General features: G+C 50.5%; 5 protein-coding genes across 5 annotated transcripts; 3 read left to right on the plus strand and 2 right to left on the minus strand.

The window, feature by feature from the left end:
- The first annotated feature begins 656 nt into the window (after window positions 1-656).
- Window positions 657-2,256, plus strand: BO79DRAFT_236955 (cytochrome b5-like heme/steroid binding domain-containing protein). Its single transcript, XM_025684641.1, has 4 exons — window positions 657-875; window positions 1,071-1,213; window positions 1,397-1,523; window positions 1,592-2,256. Exons 2-4 carry the CDS (start codon window positions 1,095-1,097, stop codon window positions 1,760-1,762), a joined length of 417 nt encoding a protein of 138 aa, XP_025541182.1. The 5' UTR covers window positions 657-875; window positions 1,071-1,094; the 3' UTR covers window positions 1,763-2,256.
- Window positions 2,257-2,561: 305 nt separating this feature from the next.
- BO79DRAFT_253760 (putative RNA binding effector protein Scp160) lies at window positions 2,562-6,674 on the minus strand (the record flags this gene model as incomplete). Its single annotated transcript, XM_025686015.1, has 4 exons — window positions 2,562-3,550; window positions 3,608-5,900; window positions 5,970-6,226; window positions 6,290-6,674. The coding sequence occupies 4 exons, from the start codon at window positions 6,672-6,674 to the stop codon at window positions 2,562-2,564; spliced, it is 3,924 nt and encodes a 1,307-aa protein (XP_025541183.1).
- An 858-nt stretch (window positions 6,675-7,532) lies between these two features.
- BO79DRAFT_208524 (uncharacterized protein) lies at window positions 7,533-7,799 on the minus strand (the record flags this gene model as incomplete). The annotated part of the gene is made up of 1 exon (XM_025682419.1): window positions 7,533-7,799. The coding sequence occupies one exon, from the start codon at window positions 7,794-7,796 to the stop codon at window positions 7,539-7,541; it is 258 nt and encodes an 85-aa protein (XP_025541184.1). The 3' UTR covers window positions 7,533-7,538.
- Window positions 7,800-9,300: 1,501 nt separating this feature from the next.
- BO79DRAFT_286744 (putative nucleoside transporter) lies at window positions 9,301-11,127 on the plus strand. Its single transcript, XM_025688500.1, has 3 exons — window positions 9,301-9,678; window positions 9,780-10,461; window positions 10,513-11,127. Exons 1-3 carry the CDS (start codon window positions 9,334-9,336, stop codon window positions 11,004-11,006), a joined length of 1,521 nt encoding a protein of 506 aa, XP_025541185.1. The 5' UTR covers window positions 9,301-9,333; the 3' UTR covers window positions 11,007-11,127.
- Window positions 11,128-16,587: 5,460 nt separating this feature from the next.
- Window positions 16,588-19,527, plus strand: pakA (mitogen-activated protein kinase kinase kinase kinase STE20). The gene is made up of 4 exons (XM_025689757.1): window positions 16,588-18,640; window positions 18,694-18,793; window positions 18,844-19,178; window positions 19,231-19,527. The coding sequence occupies exons 1-4, from the start codon at window positions 16,664-16,666 to the stop codon at window positions 19,333-19,335; spliced, it is 2,517 nt and encodes an 838-aa protein (XP_025541186.1). The 5' UTR covers window positions 16,588-16,663; the 3' UTR covers window positions 19,336-19,527.
- Window positions 19,528-19,642: the final 115 nt, after the last annotated feature.

Here is a 19,642-nt window from a genome sequence, read left to right on the forward strand (position 1 = left end):
GGCGGAGAGAATCTAGGTACTGTAGTAGTATAGGCAGTTACAATACATACCCCAAATCCGGTAAAAAGATCCTGAAGACCAAGACAACATCTAAAACCCATATGCAACATCTAGACAACAGCATCAATTCACTAATCCACCGACATAATTTTTGATTATTGATCGACGGCCCGTTCTAGTCACTCTTCCCCATCAGGACTAGTGCATGAGATACACTGACTAAGCTGGGAATAAGCCTGCTGTGATTGGCGGAGAAGAGGCCATCCCTATCAGGCCACTTTTCAGGATTGCCTGATTGGGAACAGGTTGAGAATTGAGTGCAGTGAGTCCGATCGGAGTACGTAGTGTAGAAGATAGCATTGACAGTAGGCAGTAGCAGTGATAAATCGGTGAAATGTGAATACTAGTAGGGAACAGGCTGCCGGCAACCCGGTAAATCCCCAGGTGGCCGGATGGCAGCCACGGCTCCTGTGTTTGGGATTGGAATAATGTTCCTGGAAGGCCCATCCAGTTGGAAGGCGGAGTCGCTGTCGAATCACAGGCGCCAGGGGGGCTGCCTAAGGAACCGACAGTCTTTCCCATCTGCTCCTCTTCCTTCTCCTCTTCTCTTCTCTCTTTCTCTTTCTCTCCCTCTTTCTTTCCTTCCTCGGGTTCATCTCTCGTCTCTCTATTCTTCTCTCGTCTAGATCGTCTTCTGTGATCTGCCTCTTTTGAGCCTTTGTACCTCCCGTACCTTTAATCTCATTCTTGTTGAATCTTCGGTGAGTCTCCGCCCTATCGCATTTCTTCTCCCTTGCGATCTGGTGTCTTCTACATTCCGAGGTACAAACCCTCCAGACAGGCGGGACTCGGGGGTGGCGTACGCTTCTGGAATTGTTAGTCGCGCATTGTCACTTTGATCTATACCATATCGCATGAAGTCAAGATCTATGGACAGTATTCCGATCATGGAACTGTCCTGGGACTGTCCCCGAAATCCCCTGCTTATCACCTAAGCACTTCCTCTGCTCTCACCGATCAATCTCCTTGGCTTTGTCAGTCGCTGACTTTCACATTCTTGATTCACACAGCTACAACACTCTACTACCACAACCATGGCCGACGCAAAGGAATTCACCTTCCAGGAGGTTAGCGCTCACAACACCAAGAAGGACCTTTACATGGTCATCCACGACAAGGTCTACGACTGCACCTCCTTCGTCGATGAGCACCCGTACGTTCATCACCGTCCATTTCCCACATGCATATCCCTTCCCAATTGAGCCTCTCACCCCCCCTCGCCTCCAGAGGTCATGCTCTCTGCCCCTCAAAAAAGCAATGAGACAAATCGCGCAAGGAAACACTCCGTCGGATCAAAGGAACAAAATAAACTAACATAATCTGCCCTCAACAACAGTGGTGGTGAGGAAGTCCTCCTCGACGTTGGTGGCCAGGACGGCACCGAGGCCTTCGAAGATGTCGGACACAGTGACGAGGCCCGTGAGATCCTGGACGGTCTCCTGGTCGGCAAGCTCAAGCGCATGGTACGTCAGACAACAAAAAAGCAACTCGCAAGACAAGTCGTTCACTCACACTAACACAATTCCATCAGCCCGGTGACCCTGCTCCTCGCTCTCAACCCCAGTCTTCCTCCGGTCCCTCGGGCTCCGGCGACAGCGCCGGCATGGGTGTCGGTCTCTACGGCATCGTCTTGGTCGGTGGTCTGATCGCCTACTTCGCCTACCAATACCTCCAGAATGCTTCCGCCGCTGAGACGCAGTAAACGATATCCCTTTCATTTTATTTTCTTTTTCTCTTATTATAATTAATAAACTTAAACAAAAAGAGATGAATCCCATATGAACTGAAAGCCTTTCCCATTTTCCCCTCGTCATTTGATCCACATTTTGGCCCCACGTTTGGAACTCGGTCTCGTTTCTTTTTGCCCTGGACCGGTCGATTTCGGCTAGTGACCTGTTGCTACTTTTTCACGTCAGCATTAGGGGGCTGTTGGGTGACTCTCAATGCAGATACCCTTTCTTATTGATTTGTCCCTTCCATATGAACCACCCCCTGTTCTCGTTCCCATTAGAGTGCAATGTCACGGATGCTTATGCTGTGTACTTTTTCGTGATTCGGTAGCCGAGAAAGAGCTGTCATAGAGAAGCATGTTTAAATCAAACCCCCAAACATAAATATGCTAGCTGTTTGGCTTCTGGTCAATGCTTTATTGACTTCTGCATATACAATTGTTTCTACAATGACAATAAATCTAGCAGTATACCCAGTGATATTCCAAGCTTCTTATATTCGGACAATTATGTAATGCATATAATAATATTTATAAGAGGAGTGAGGCCTAATCACAGGATATTCCAGGCAGGTTATGCAATTCGTCAACCGCCCAGCAAATGCATGTAGTAAATGTATAACACAGTCTTCTTTTGGTGAGAGAGAGCACATAAGACAAAGATAGAAGGAAAGGAAATTATAAAAAAAAAAAGAAAAGATATCATGGTCGCTCGACGATGCTCATATATCACTCTGGATATATGTGGAATCACCTAACGGCCTTCCTCCCCTTATGACCGGGAGTTGCCGCTCAAGCCAGCGCGGACAGCCTCCAGGATCATATCCTTGGCCTCTTCCAGGCCCTCCTTGCTCCCTTTGATCTCGATCGCCTCACCCTTGGCTTGGTCCTTGGGCACATTGATCCGGCAGCCAGTCTGCTTGCGGATCGCGTTGATCTGGCTACCACCCTGGCCGACAACGAAGCGGTATGTCTTCGGGTCAGGAAGGATGAGGTAGCCAGTAGCGGACTGCTGGGAAGCATTGGCGATAGCCTTCTCCAGGGCCGACTTGGCCTTGGCGACGTTGTCGCTGGTTCCCGACAGCACCCACGGGATGGTCGCCGGTTCGGAGGGATCGGCAGCGGCCGGGCTGTTGTCCACGATCTTCCATGAGTGAGCCTCCACGGCTTCGCTAGGCTCATCTGTGATCAAGGGAAGAGAAGAGGAACCGTTGACTGCACCGCGGGAGTCCTCGGAGGCAGGCTTGGGAGGCACCTGCTGTCCGGCATGGTCCACGGTAACGCGGTAGTCGTTGCGCAGGCGACGGAAGAAAGAGCCATTCTCAGAAATAGCATGGTGCAGGTTCCGGGGAACTTCCACCGTCTCGCCCTGCTGATCCTTGAGCATGGACTCAATGTGCTCCTTCGCCTCCGCGACTGCGTTGCTGGGGCCCTTCAGCTTGATGTCCGAGCGTCCGGATCCCTGCTTAGGAATGTCGAGCGTGATGTTGAACTTGGACTCAATGCCGCGCCGGGTCTCACCTCCACGGCCAATGAGCAGACGATGCTGAGACGGGGGAACCTCAACAGTCGTGGTCACCTGATCCTCACGCTCCTTGACAAAGTCCTGGATCGCAGCAATGATCTTTTCAACCACCTGGCCATTTCCTTCAAGTTTGATGGCCGAGTCACTGCTCTCTGGACGAGGGAACTTGACCATGCGGGAAGCACTGCCATCGGTGGGGCCACCAGCCTCGGCGACGATCTTGCGGATGTTGGCACCTGCGCAACTGTTAGTTACTCATGCTACCTTGGTAAGAATGGGCACAGATTACTCACCACCACCGCCAATGAGCGACTTGTGGTACTTCTTGTCCACGTCAATCGTCTTCGTAACGATGGAGTCGAATTCCTTAGACCGCTGCTCCAGGATCTTCTTTGCCTCCTCAACCTGCTTCTTGGTGCCTCTGATCTTGATCTGCACACGGCCCGACTCATCCGGAGCATCGTTGACTCCCGGAACATCAATCTGGGCCTCGGTGTCGGCGCGGAGCTTGTCCATCTCGCGACCGCGCTGGCCAATCAAGGAGGGGATTTGCGCTTGAGCGACAGACACTGTGGCCGTGTAGGAGTGGTCAATCACCCACTGAAGCAAGCTAAGGATTTCATCGCGTGCAGCATCAGCACCCTTGCTGGGACCCTTGACGATAACCTCATCCAGCGCCTGCTGAGGGCGGTTGGGGCGAGAGCCACCTGCGTCGCTAGAAGTCTCGGCGACGGACTGGTCATCGCTGGTCGTAGCAGCCACGGCAGCACGTGGGAACTGCACACGGACAGAGTAGCGGTCCTGCAGTTTGTTGACCTGATTTCCCTTCTGGCCAATCAATTCCCGATGATACTGGGCAGGAACCTTCAGAACATGAGTGGTCTCATCCTCCAATTTCTTGCCCAGGTTGATGATTCTAGTCTTGGCGGCATCGGCCTTGGCCTTGGGTCCTTTGACCTCAACCTTACCCCCCTCGACCTTAATGTCGACATCGAACTCGTCACGGAGCTTGTTGATGTTCTCACCGCGCTTGCCAATCAGGAAGTTGGCATACTTCTGGGGGAAGTCGAAAGATGTGGTGTATCCTCTTTCGAGGTCATCCTTCTCCTGCTCCACAACAAACGCCTGGATCTTCGAAGCAAGATCCTCCACCAGACGGGAGGGTCCACGAAGTGCAACCTCGGACTCGTTGCGGTTACGTCCATCTCCGACAATGGCGCGAACAGGGATCTCATCCTCACTCTTCGCTTCCTGTTGACGGGAGATGAACTTGCGAACCTTGTCCTGGTACTTGCCGGGCACGCTCACAGATGTCGCCACGACATCGTTCTGGTCACCGAGAGTGCTCAGAAGATACTCTTGAGCTTCCTGGAGGGTCTTTTCGAAGGTAGCAAGTTCAGCGGCAGAAGGTCTCTGACGAGGAATCTCGACCTGAGCAGCAGAAGCGGAAGGACCTTCATACACCAAGACCACGTCGGAGCTATCAAGCTCCTCAGGTACAAGAAGGTGAACGCCGTAGTCACTCCGCAACTTGGGAATGCTCCGAGAGCGCAGGTAAGGGTGGAAGTAGGGGTCGACCGCGAGGCTACGAAGTCTCGTAGGAGGGTGAGCCTGGACCAAGTTCATGATATCGGATCTTGCGCGAATGGTGTTCTTGCCATCTCTAGAGTAGACCTCCCAGGTCACAGGGCCGTCCGAGCTGGGCGGAAGGGCGATCCGTGCGTCATACATTCTCTCCAGCTCCTTGATGATTTGACGCTGTCTAAGGTACTGGGTCAGGGCACGAGCATGGGCGTGGGGACCCATGGGAGCACCGGGGTGCTGACGAGAGAGGTCAATGCTTGCCATCTGCATGCTGGTGGCAAGATCCATGGCCCGGTTGATACCATTCTCAATGCAGTCAAGCGGACCAGTGATGGTGAGGAATTCGCTCTCGTCGGATGCAGGAGGCAGGACAATGGCACAGCCAGTGTCAGCAAGGAATTCGTGCAGAGCATCGGCATTGTCGCCAAGGATGAACTGATGCTGGCCACGGTTGATGGCGAGCTGACGAAGCGTGAGCTGGCGTTGCAGGTCGGCGGCAAGTCTCTCAATTTCCGCGCGAGCTTCTTGAGCGGCCGCACGCTCACCAGAGATGTGGATGTGCTTCTCGGGAACCGGCACGAACTGGACGTGACCGGGATCAGCCTCCTGAGGCGGAGGCTGACTCTGCCAGGTGTCGTATCTGGGGATATGCACTTGCGCCTTGGTACGCTCCTCGATTTCCTTGAGGTTGGCATTGTGAGCACCGGCGATGAAGGGGAAGAACTCCGGCGGGACGGATTTGAGGCGCAGGCTCATGTTGGAGGCGCGCTCCTTGACGATCGCTTCAATCTCCCGACGAGCCATCTCGGCCGCAACAGCATCACCCTCAATCAGGACGTCGATAGTGTCACTGTCGTCATCGTCCGCTCCAGGAGCAGATTCCTCGGCGCGAGGTACCTGCACACGAGCGCCTGTCCGCTGCTGGATGTCTTGAACGACGGCACCCTGGCGTCCGATGATGTGAGGCCGAGCGGATGTAGGAATCGGAACGCGAACCGATTGCTATGGAAAGACATTAGTCGATAATCCACCCAAAACCTCGACAACGGAAATACATGCCTTGGATCCGACCTGCTGAGCGACTTCCTTCAGGGCCTGCCTGACCGCATCCACGGAGCCTTTACCCTCGAAGATGATGGAGCCACCGGGTCCGCCGCGCATATCGACATTGGCCTTGGATCGCTTAGAGATATCGCGCAGGATATCGCGCAGAGGCTTCTTGAGCTGGCCTCGAGGGAGCATCTGCGAGGGCGCCAACCGGAGCTGTTCCATGTGCTTTCCGGGCAGACTCATGATCCTGGGAACCTCAGAACCGAAACCACCGGGGGCTGGTTCAGGAATACATCAGCATAACGATGCGCTTGTCAAACAATGGAGCGGGTAAAACATACCAGCCTGTGCGCCGCTGGCAGCGCCGTTGGCGACGGCAGCAGCAGCGGAACCGCGGGCACCCCAAGCAGAGGCGGCGGGGACCTTGGGCTTCGGGCCACTTCCAAGAGCCGGGAAGAGCTCCTCGGACTGGACATCAAGAGCAGGTGACTTCTTGGGAGCTGGTTTGGGGACTGGAGAGGCGGTTGGGGCCGGGGTCTGCGCCGGAGTGGAGGACTCGGCCTCGGTCACCGAGGTAGACGGAGGGGGGTGCTTCACATCCTCTTCATCGACAACATCTTCCACAGTAACCTTGTGCGCCTCATCACGGGCATGCTGCTCTTCCAGCATGGCAGCCCGAGACTTGGCACCGCCGTTGACATTGACACTCGACACTTCGGAAGCCATGGTAGTGGGACGATCGGTGGATTCGGAAAGATCTCGAACGGAGAGGGACGGCGGGGGAGACTATTGCTGAGTGCCGGTGACGTTAGAAGAGACCAATTGATAGTCTGGAAGGTGCTCCGACATACTGACAAGTAATGCGAGTTGATGGAGATTATAGCTGGCTGTTAACAGACGTCCAACAGTACCCAATGTTTTGTTGAGCTAGTGATCCAAAAAGAATAAATGGCCTGGGGCCGCAAAAGTGTAGTCAAGAAGGGAAAAGCTCAATTGCTACCAGCAGAGGCTAAATGCGAAGAAAGTATTTATGGTGAAGGTGTGTCCCAAGATTAAGCCGAGAAAATGAGGGGGGGAAAGTGGGAGAGAGAGAAGAGGAGGAAACAAAAGACTAAAAGTGGAAAGGCGGAGAAGGAGGATGGAAAAGGAAGAGCGGAGGGGGAGAGAGAGAGAGAGAGAGAGAAGAGGCGAATGGAGAGGAAGAAGAAGAAGGAGGAGGAGGGGGTCAATGTAATTGACACAATCCAGAGGGGGGAACGATAGCCACGGAGGAGATCTGGAGATGGGGAAGGGAAAGAGAAAGAGAGAAGAGAGAGGGAAGAAGAGGAAGAGGAAGAAGAGGACAGACAACAAGCCCGAGTGGTCGGAGAGGAAAGTTGGAAAGGCCGGGGGAGGAAGTCATTCCCTTTCGGGTTGATGGGCGGAGCCGCCGTCTCTCTTTCTCTGTCAACCTTATGGACTTTCTGGAAAATCCACTCCCACCGTCAACTTGCTTTGCTTTTCTTTTCCCTTCACGGGTGCCTGTTGGTGCTTTTTTTATGGATTACAACTGCAAGACATCCATCTGACCCGCCATGACTTGACCGATCATTACCCAAAACAACACAAGATTGCCAGCAAACGTTTGGTCGCCGTTGCGGAGAGTGCGTCAATTCCGTCACCTAGTATGGCCATGCCATCATGAACTCTACCCACCAACGAGCACCATTTACCTGACAATCCCGATTCCCCAATGGGCATGGTTCGATTTGAGGTGATTGGTGTGTTGGGATAGTGCGCCCGGCTTGCAGGTTGAGGCTGAGTTCTGCCTGTCCGATCCACCAGCGGAGACGCCTCCAATGCACGCATGGGTAGGAAACACATGTCTTTTCTTTAATTTTTTTTTCCATAATGGACTAGGTTGATCCTCTACGATTTTTTGGTAGTTGTTCCGTATGGTGGAAGTCACCGCATGCTTGGAAGTCGACGGACCACACTGACTTTGCATCATTATGGACGCACTCTATTGAGATGACATTATTATGGACGATGGTGACTAAACTTGAAGGAGGTAGCTAGCTTATAATGAGAGACAATTATGGGGTTCAATGGTCTCTTTGAATGAGTATAATGCACCCGTTTGGTTCCGCACCAAAAACCATGTATACGGCGCTTGCTTCTAGAACAACCCAAGAACACCCCCAATGTATGGTTATACTGGCACCAGCAATACGGATCTTTACCTGGGCCTGGCTGAGCACAAACAGAGTCATTCCTGTCGGAGAAAGTGCCGTTTTCCCCGTCAGATAGACATCGAAACAGCCTAATCCAAATATCTCAAGGCTTGATCGATACATTCCCTTTCATAGAAGAGCCTAGAGCAGCACAAGCCTCAAGCAGTGACAGCTGGCGGGTGGCAAAACAAGCACTTAGAAAGTTAGGACGGTTACACAGTTCACTTCAAGTTCTCCATATTGTTCACGGTTGAAGTTCGAGTAGTATTTTGTTGTTGCCTTGGCATATACTTGTGGTTTCCATCTGTAGGCTTGGCCACCATACGGTGTGGGCTGATGCCAATTTCGCCCACAAAATTCCAGAAAACATAGTATATCAAAATCAAAATCAAGATGATGACACCATCTACCACTGCGAGCAATTCCTTATAACTCGAGTAGGGAGTAAATATATCACAGTAGTAGTGGTTGACTGATTGCTGTTCTCTCCCGAATCCCCTGACCCACTCACTGCAACACAAGCACGCGCGACTAAAGGCTGGGCCGAAGTGGACCAGAAACCTTAACGGAGATATGCTGCTTCGATGGCAACTGTTCGCATGGAGAGAGAAACCCGAGGCTTTTCTATGCCTCTCTGGCATGGAAATATAACCCTGAAATCCAGTGGTAACCCTGTTATCAAACCCAAATAGCACTGGAGCAATATAGTCACTTCGGACTTGGCCGAACTCGCCCAGCAATTATCGTCGAGCACCGTGACTTGCGGGAAAAGGTTTTCAAGTGTTATCTGACCATGTCTCGCCCGGTTGGCACTAAAAAGACACGGACTGGGGCAATCTGTGATAAGAAAACCCTGTTCCACAAATAATAGGCCGACCTGCTGTGAGGGCCAAAGATAAAAAAAAAAACGACCAATCTGGCACGACTAGCGAGGTCTGCGATATCCCATTCGTCGCCGACTTCAAGCCCAATGGCAATTTTTGCCTACAAATATATTGCAGCCTCGAACACCTGTTTTCTGGGGAAGACATTGAGCAGAAGAGGTGTCTCGTGAGCCCTTATTTTCTCTCCTCCTTCTCCCTTGCTCTGCTGCCGCACTTCTTTCTCCCTCCCCGCAATTTCTCCCCCTCCCCCCTTCCCCCCAATTGCCCCTCCTCCTCCTCCTCTTTAGGATGGATTTCAAAACCGTTGAGGATGGCAACCCCATCGAACCGAAGCAGGCCACGGCTTCGGTGGAGGAACATGCCCTAGTCAAACCTAGCGGTTTCTTCGCCCGCATCCGCTACTATGAAGAGCTGTTGGATCGGAAGATGGGCGTCGAGTCCCACAGTCTCGACCGAGTCTTGCCCGAAGATCGCAAACCGCCCAACACCCTCGCCATGGCCTTCATCTGGGCCTCGGCCACTATGAACCTCAGTTGTTTCAGTACGGGCTTTATGGGGAAGGAGTTTGGCTTGACCTTAGGGCAGACGATCGCCATTATGATATGCGCGACGTTTCTGGGCGCTGCTCTCACGGTTCGCATACCACTTTCTCTACCCTGCCTCTTTTCCGCTGCGACGCAATGTTGCGCACTCAGCTTCTGGTCTGTCTAAAGGCTTACATGTCGGTTCACTAGGGTTGGTGTGCCACAATGGGCCCCGGCACTGGCCTTCGCCAGGTCGCCATCTCTAGATACTCCTTTGGCTTCTACCCTTCGTCCATCATCGCGGCGCTGAATGTCGTCGAACAGCTGGGTTGGGCCTCTGTCAGTTGCATCACCGGTGGTCAAGCTCTTCGCGCTGTTTCGGACAATCACATCTCCATGGTCGTGGGTGTTGTCATCGTTGCATGCGTCAGTCTGTGTTTCAGCTTTTTCGGTCTCAAGGCTGTCATGACGATTGAGCAATATATCTGGATGGTTTCCTTTGTCGTGTTCATCATCGTCTATGGTGAAGCGGCTCACCATGCCAGCCTTTCAGATCCCGGGACTGTGTCCGGGTTGACCAAGTCTGGAAACGTTCTGAGCCTGATCAGCGTTATCTACGGCTCCAGTGCTTCGTGGTGCTCGATCGTGTCTGACTTCTATGTGCACTACCCGGTCAACACCTCCAAGGTCAAGGTCTTCATCTACACCACCCTGGGTATCTCACTCCCCACTTGTGTCGGAATGTTGCTCGGTGCGTGCATTGCATCTGCTCTGGATGGGAACCCAGAATGGGCTGCTGCCTATGACGAAGGAACCGGAGAGATTTTGCAGACCATCATCTATCCCCGCAAATTTGCTAAATTCCTCTTGGTGCTTTTGGTGCTGTGTGGTAGTAAGTACACCCACTTATCTCATGCCGTAATCGCCGCTAATCAAACTATAGTCGGTATGAACTGCATTGCCATCTACGCCGGATCACTCTCTGCGCAACTATTCGCCAAGCCGTTCCAGAAGATCCCTCGAATCATCTGGACGCTCCTCGTTTTCGCCTGCATTCTTGTCATTGGTATCGCAGGCCGGGACCACCTGCTGACTGTCCTGGATAACTTCCTCTCCCTTTTGGGTTACTGGAACACCTCCTTCTTTGTCATTCTGTTCTGCGAACATTACTTTTTCCGCAACGGCAACCTGGCCAACTATGACCTCGACGCCTGGAACACGCCGTCGAAACTGCCCGTCGGGTACGCCGGTCTCACGGCGTTCCTGTGCGGTGCGGCCGGATGGATCGTCGGCATGGACGAAACATATTATGTTGGAGCGCTGGCGCGCAAGATCGGTACGGATGGTGGAGACATTGCCAACGAGCTGGCATTTGTTTTCACCAGCCTATCGTATATCCCCTTGCGGAAGTTGGAGTTGAAGTACGTTGGACGGTAGATTGGCATCACCCACAGAGTACAGAGTACAAACTATGTATACTATAATCGTATTTATCATGACGATGAACGGCAGGCACGATATCTATGCAGTGAGATCGCTTAACGCACGATAATAAAACCCTTATGATCCCTGTTACATTACCGGTAATCACAGGCCCATACAGAAGGCAAAGTTCTCAAGCATCAGAACATCTGCAATTCTCTCAACACTCCACTAGAAACTTCCTTTTCCATGGAACCCACTTAGATGAACAACTACCTGCACCTTGCCTTTGTCAAAAACAAGTATCTAGGAACAACCACAGCAGCGAAGAAGATTCGTACTACTCATTGCCAGCATGCACACACACCCCTCCAACGACACATCTATCCCCTCCCACCCCCCCCCACCCTCTCACCTCGAGTACTAGTACTATATCGTGATGCAACACGAACAACCACAAATGTAAGAATGAATGACAACTTCTTCCCGTAACTACACTATGATTCCAATTTAGAACTTACCGAGATGCGAAGCAAGTATCATATCTATACAGCCAATGCCACAAAACCTTCTCACTCTAGTAAAAACAGCGACTATCCAGTACTCAATCACCGTTCATGACGCAACATAAATATTTTTCTAAAATCCCATCCAAGCTACCATGAGCACAAGTATATAGCAATTTAACTTCAAACCTGAAACAATTTCCCCCCTCCCCCCTTTGCTGGGCACTTCTCACGCCCCCACGTGTTTGTTGTAACGTTTTGTCTTCCTTCTCGTTTCTAGGAAAGTTTCAGAGCTTAACCTAACTACTAAATACTAACCACAAACCAATAACCATATTGTAGTGCTAAGCTACTGTATTGAGTAACTTTGCCCCGTCTAGTGAGAAGAGTAAGTGGGGGGAATGGAAGATAGAATAGGGTAAGTTTGATCGTCAGTCTATTTTTTGAGACTGACGATGAAACAACAACACAACAAACTGTCTGCCTAACCTCGGTTTCATTCATGGCTACGATTTATACTTTGGTGTCTATCTTTTGGGGGATGGGATAGAATGATGATTTTTAGCTAATAATTAAGATTTAGATATTGGGGAGGGGTGGGAGTAAGATTCAGGATATTACTTCTCTTTGGGCACTGTGGATTACTTTGTAGCTAATCCATAAGCAGTAGTACAGTATGGGCTTCAGGTTTCAATCGCAGACTGGATGGATCCCGTGACGTCAGCGATGGCCAAAGGGTGGATTGTGGATTGTGGATTGTTGATTTGGCAGGGCGAACGGAAGTTTGGCCTTCTATCTTGCTTGCTTGCTTGCTTGCTTGAATCATGTTCGAGTGTCTCCCACGCTAATGAGTTCCTACGAGTCATTGGATGGATCTGATGGTGTCAATAGCTGAGCATGAGGTTCTTGAGCAGACTGCCTAGTACACACTGTACTCCGTAGGAGATCTGGCTATGCCACTGACTTAAGTAAAGTGAACCAGTGAACCTCAAGAATGTTACTATTAATTGGTGAATGGAGCAGTCATACTAATAGTTATCATGTGCCTACCACCACAAAATGATCGAAAAAGGCAGGATAAGATAGTTGGAAGTATACTGGTGGCGCAGGAAATGGATGTGATGCATCTGGATGGGGGGAATAAATTTCTAGAACATAATCAACTATCATCTGATTCGATCGATTTTCGCACACAAAGGACCGCCATGACATCAGATCACTCACACACAAACCTGCAACTTCGAGTAAAGACCTTGGGCCCTTTTTGTCATTTTGAACGGGCGTTTCATTATTCCAAGCCAAGGTGGAAAAAAAGACTCAAGGTTCTAGAACTAGGCCTCGACTCATCCCGAGGACGGAAAATGACGGGCTTTTGTGCCGATCCCGCGCGCAGTTTTGAGTAGACTGGTCAATCAATCAATCAATCAATCAATCAATTACCATCTATCTTATTTATCAGGGTATTCTATTCAATTGGGATGTGCATAATATATATTCTTATATTTTGTATTAAGAAAGGTCAGGTTTCATATATAAATAAGTGACATGTCGAAGTGATATATATCTATCTATCTAGAGTTGTTCGGGCGGATACATCTTTCTTTTTTTTCCCGTATTCATATTGTGGAAGTACTATGCAAAGTGCGGAGCCACTCCGTCTTGACTTCCTTCCTCCCCGCTGCAATGGATGAATGAATGGAAGGAACTTATGGAATCCGTTCCGTCTGTTAATTAATTAATTAATTATGTCACTTTTTTTGTTGTCCTGTAGGTGATTAGTTATTGCATGCTTACGGTGCAAATACTCTGGTCGGTGAAAGAGCTCTTCTAGAACTACTAAATTCTATCCGGGTTCTCTGCTCGTGGTGACGATTACCAGTCATATAGACTAACCATCTTTTTTACATAGTACGGCTGTGATGATATGAGATCAGATTCGGATCCTACCATTCAATCAAACGTCTGTCCGAATTCCCAAATTAAGGGGCGATAGGACTAGAAAGTTCAGGAAACACATGTGTGACTACCGTCCTCTCAATTCATCTGCAGGTGCAGGTGCAGGGGTATGTGTGTGTGCGAGTGTCATGTCATGTCATGTCATGATTGAGGAGAGGAGAGGAGAGAATAATAATCGTTAATGCCTGTCAGTAGTAACTTAAGTAAGTCCTTGGCTAATACCCGTACTTCTCCGTACCCGGTTCCAGGTTTGAGGGGGAAAGACACAATAAGCCTTTCCGCGGTAAGAAGGAGCTGATGTATAGAACGAAAACTAAACTACACCGTACCTGCAGAGATTTCAACGGGATCATCAGAGGCTAAAAATGAAAAAGGGAAAGCAACACTTGATCCATGATGATCAGTTGGAAAGTTACTCCATAATTCATATCCAAAGGTATACTTGTTAAGTAAGTACTTACTACTTGTAGATAGGTCCGAGTGTAGATCTAGCTTTTTGTTTTGTTTTGATTTCTTTCAGACCCTTTTTTATTTTATTTATTATCGTTATTGTTGTTGTTGTTCACTTACAAGCGCAGCTCTGGATTACGACTACTAAATCCCACTCAGACGGAGAGAGAGATAAGTCGATAGATAGACTTAGCTCCGGGAAGCGAAAAGAAGAAAGATACGAGGAGATAATACGTAGGAGGCAACTGTAGCGGATTTCGAATCTCTAAAAGAGAAAGCAAGCGATGACGCTACACGGACTCCAGATCAATAATGAAGCTAAATATTGGTGGCTTGCCCTGGACCATGGAAACGTATCCACCGTGTTATGGAATAATTAAAATTGAGGGAGGACTTAATTCCTATTAATTCCATTATGGAAGAAGGAAAAAAGAAAAAAAGGAAGAAAGAAAGAAAAAAAAAAAAAGAAGAGGGTTGGGTGCGGCACAAGTCGGTTGGAACCTAGTCTTTTCTTCTCCCGCCCCGCTCGGCCTAGCGTGGCACTAAGGCCGCCCTCCCAGGTGTCTAACCAGAGTTGCTGTTCTGCTGGTACTGATGCTGCTTTTTGGCTTGCTCAGAGAGAAACACCCGGCTGTCTCCATCAGTGAAAAAGCGACGAAGTGAAGTAAGTACTAAGGTAAATGAAGTACTGTGGTGTACAGCAGTTCGTGTGTTGATTGACCACGTCACCCCCTAAATAGGATATTTCCTACTATTTTTGTCTCCTCTCCTATTTCACACTCTTGGGAATGTGGAATTTCCCTCCTTAATTTTTTTTTTCTGCTTCCTATTTCCTGTACACCCATCCTTTCTTTTTCATATCTCTGAACTCGGTCATCTCCTTGGAATCTGTCTCATATCCGAGGTGTCGAAAGAGAATTGAAGAAGGAAAGCGGAAAACCGGTGGAACCCATCCTCCCGAGAAAGGAAAGGTATCTGTTCGCGATCCACCCGCCAACGGGACGCAAACTGGGGTCAAGGACGTGTCTAGAATTTTTCTCTTTGCCTAATCGGACCTACGGTATCTGAGACAGATGATGGACGCGCGCTGAGCTGCCAAAAAAGTATTTCCATCTTCGGGGTTGGAGGAGGGGGAACACAAACAAAAAAGTACGGGAACAATCTCCTCCAATGAGCCCAATCCCCGGAAGAATATTACTTTGTACTTACAGTAAATCGAATCCATCAGGGAATGTTTGGAAGATTCTTATGATTATCCATCTATCTATCTACACAGCAATTAAATTTGGGGTTCTCGTCTTTAATTATTGTTGGACAATTGGGGGAAAACGGAAAGGCAGAAAATAGGCACCCGAAACATTTCTCTTCTAGGATTTTTGCTTGCTTTGGTAATTGGACTGGGATGGTGTTGACCGCCCGATTGACAACCTCCCAGTTCTAGTAGTATCTCTCTTTCCTCTTGTCACTGCGAGTGTATCTAATCTGTATCTAGATGCTTACAGTAAGTTAATACTTTTGTAGGGAGTATACTTACGTAGTAGACCAGTAGTAGCAGTAAGTACTCAATGACTGCAGCTCAAGTCCTGACTTTACCATACCCAAACCAATTTGACAGTAAATTACTCACTGCTAAGCCCAAACGATATTAAATGGTTCCCCATCACACACACTCTCTGTGAGGCCAAGTAAGTCAGTTCAGTGGCTGGGCCCCGTTATTCTAATGGTAGTACCCAGTGTAATAATTGTCGGACTGACTCTCAAAGACGGGCCGTTGTCGAACTGCTGCCACTGGTTCGACCCTCCCAAGTTCCCAGTCCCAAATCTCCAAAACTAAAAAGCACCTGGCTGGGTCCTTCCCTTCTCCCACCTCCTCTTTACTACTAAACTACTAGTGACTACTTACTTACTGTACACCGTACTAGTAACAACCTCTCTTCCACACCCCCATGGCAATTCTCCGTGCCTTTTCCCACTTCTTTCTCCATCATCGTTGGTTTCCCAGTGACTGTTGCATTATTGCTTTTTTGGCGCCGCAGATCTGTGTGCTGAGCTGTCGGTTATCTGCAGTTTTTCCTGCATCTCAGTGAATCATCATCCTCTCATCTGTTGTCTTGCTTTTTTTTTTTTTTTTTTTTTTTTTTTTTTTCCCTATTATTTTCCCTCTCAAGTATTATTCCCCCCCCTTCCCCTCTCTTTATTTTATTTTATTTTATTTTTCCCTTTTTATTCTGTCACCCCCCCAAATTTATCCCTCAGAAGAGCCAGTCACCGCCTCTGTTGGTCGAACTCCGTCTTCTCAGTTCTGATCCATCCAAGGGCTCTCCACGTGCTAACCACTGGTTGACGGTAGTCCGCGGCTGCTACTCTTTCGCGCCCTCCCTTGCGTCGCTCAGGCATTCTGGGTCCCTCTCTCACATCTCCGATTCCTCCGTTCATCCATCAATACTCACCCGGTTGGGGCTATCGATCTGACCGTGCAGCATCACCACCACACCATCAATCCATCCCCCCCCCTCCTACCTCCCTCCCCATCCCCGCCTAGTGGCCTTGTTCGTCCACCCTATCGTCGAAACGGACGGTAGGGACTACTGCTGCATTGCGCACCGCCTCACCCGGTGGCTTTCTTTCCCCCCTCCCTCCAATCAAACCATTCATCCGCCAGTCGCTCAACCCTGCTGCTGCTGCTGCTGCTGCCAGTCGGCCGACCTGTCCCTCCACGCACCCCCCCAAAACCCACTCTCCCCCTAAATCTTGCACGTCATGAATCACGATAGTTTCTCTTCCCTAAAATTTCGACGGTCGTCTAGCAAGCTTCACAAGGATCCTCCGAGTTTCAGCTCCCGCATCCTCAAGAGCCAGCAGAGCAACACGTCACTAAAGCGGCACCCTTCAGCGCCCGTCTACCCCCGTTCCTCCACCGGTGGGAGTCGTGAGCACTCGAGGACAAGATCCAACGCCTACGGATCTTCTTCATCCTCCCTCGAGCAGAATAGCGGCGGCCCGTCTCCGGTGATCGCTGGCAACCAACCTGGATACTTCTCGAACACCAACAACCCCTCCAAATCCCGCCCTCCCCACTCGGGTCGTTTCTCTCTCACCGAGCAAAGCTCAGATGAATTGATCGGACCCCCGTTTGACAGCCGGGGCATGCTCAGTTCATTGCAAGAAAATACCACCGAGACCGTCCCCCAAAAACCCCCAAACCTCCGATCGGCCACCAGCCCGGACTCCCGAGGATTGAGACAGTCTGCCAGCTTCACGGCTCTACAGAACCGGATGGAGACATTCGTGCACAGGAATACTGACAATGATCGCCCGGCGAATCCGAAACGTTTATCCGATGACGGGGGAGGTGGTGTTGGCTCGCGCCCATTTGGCGGAGGCAGGAGCAAGAAGAGCAGTTTCTCCAGCTTCGTCAATAGCATGCTAGGCTCCCCCCGAGGCATCAAGATCTCCGCCCCAGAGAATCCGGTGCACGTTACGCATGTTGGCTATGACAATCAGACCGGTCAGTTCACTGGCCTCCCGAAGGAATGGCAACGGCTGCTGCAGGAAAACGGTATCTCGAAAAAGGAGCAGGAGGAACACCCGCAGACGATGGTTGATATCATGAGGTTCTACGAGAAGAATGCTCAAGGCGATGACGAAGTGTGGCACAAGTTTGACCACGCTTATCCTCAGCCGCAGTCGATGTCCAGCCCCATCTCTGGAGGGCAGACTCCTGCTGTCGGTGCCGGGTCCTATGGCCCTACTTCAGCTCGGACGTCTCCTCCGACGAGTCCTCGCTTTCCACAGAATCATGAGGGTAGCTTCGAAAACCCACGTGCGCCGCCTCCTATTCCTCGTGGGCCTTCGGCGGCAACCCCAGCGGTGGGTGGCTTTGTCCCCAATCGAGCACCGCCAAAACCTCCGACCCCTGCCAATATCACACCGGCTCGGCCTGCACCTCAGCCACCAACCGCGGGATCATACAGTGCTGCGCCCGCACGTCCACCTCAGGAGGCCTATTCTCCTCCGCAGTTCGACACGCCTCCCATCCCAGAAACGGAGCCCTTGCAGTCTGAACCTAAGCCTCAGTTGAGCAGGTCGAACTCTAGAGCCAATGGTACGCCCGTACCATGGCCGACCCACAATGTGCCTACGCCGGCTCAATACCAGCAGAAGCAGGAGCAAGCCATGGCCGCGGCCCAGCAGGCGATTGCTACTATCCAACTCGACCGTAGCCGCAGTCAGCGTCAACAACCGCCTACTCGCCAGGAACAGAAGCAAGCTCCGGTCCAGAGTCCACCACAACATGTCTCCCCGGTGGACGAGGCTGCACGCGCCGCTCCTGCAGCTCGCCCCCGACAGCGACCTCGCCAGAGTAATGCGATGGATATCAGGTCGCGACTCCTTGCCATCTGTACGCCCGGGGACCCTACTAGGCTGTACCACCACCTCAACAAAATCGGCCAGGGTGCGTCTGGTGGTGTTTTTACTGCCTACGAGAACAACACCAACAAGTGTGTTGCTATTAAGCAAATGAACCTGGACTTGCAACCCAAGAAGGATCTGATCATCAATGAGATTCTGGTTATGAAGGACAGCAAGCACAAGAATATTGTCAACTTCTTGGACAGCTACCTCCATGGTCTGGACCTCTGGGTAGTGATGGAATACATGGAAGGTGGCAGTTTGACTGATGTGGTTACTTTCAACATTATGAGTGAGGGGCAAATTGCGGCTGTCTGCAGAGAGGTAAGCTTTACCGCTTCATTGCATCTATATCGCATCTCACTGACCTCTACTAGACCTTGAGTGGTTTACAGCACCTTCACTCGAAGGGTGTCATTCACCGTGATATCAAGTCGGATAACATTCTTCTCTCAATGGAGGGAAATATCAAACTAAGTAAGCTGCCTTCGCGATGCCCCGAGTGTTCATTTTCTGACGTGATATAGCCGATTTCGGTTTCTGTGCCCAAATCAATGACTCGCATAACAAGCGAAACACCATGGTCGGTACACCGTATTGGATGGCCCCTGAAGTCGTTACTCGAAAGGAGTATGGCCGTAAGGTTGATATCTGGAGTCTGGGTATCATGGCCATCGAGATGATCGAGGGTGAGCCTCCTTATCTTACGGAATCGCCTCTAAGGGCCCTGTATTTGATCGCCACCAACGGCACGCCTACCATCAAAGACGAGCACAACTTGTCGCCGGTTTTCCGTGATTTCCTCCACCTTGCTCTGAAGGTGGATCCGGAGAAGCGAGCTTCGGCGCATGATTTGCTTAAGGTATGTCATATCGACAAATTCCATCATTAATCATTACTGACTGCTCGATCAGCATCCTTTCATGTCTCTTTGTGCGCCACTGAACCATCTCTCGCCCCTTGTCAAGGCTGCGCGGGCCAGCAGAGCCCAGGAAAAAGCTCAAAAGGGAGGCGCCTAAGTGCCGTCACTTTGAACTGTTACTATATACTTCGATGTCTTCTGTCTGCTCTCTCTCAGATACCCATTACCCCTGATATTTCATATTTGCTGGACAAAGACGCTGGCATTGCATATGGCAGACCCTTGTTCGCAACTTTTCGTGTTGGCGGTTTCGCATCTCCTGTGAATGTCTAGAAGGCGATGACCTCATCCGGATCATGGTTTGTCTATCCGTTTTCCTTTACTTCGCTTGGCTTGATCTTGAGTCGCTGGCCACTTATCACCTGCGGAAATATCCTTCCTTTTTGACGAGTTTTCTCTGCAAG

Source organism: Aspergillus costaricaensis (assembly GCF_003184835.1).
Source record: "Aspergillus costaricaensis CBS 115574 unplaced genomic scaffold BO79scaffold_11, whole genome shotgun sequence".
Classification (NCBI taxonomy): domain Eukaryota; kingdom Fungi; phylum Ascomycota; class Eurotiomycetes; order Eurotiales; family Aspergillaceae; genus Aspergillus; species Aspergillus costaricensis.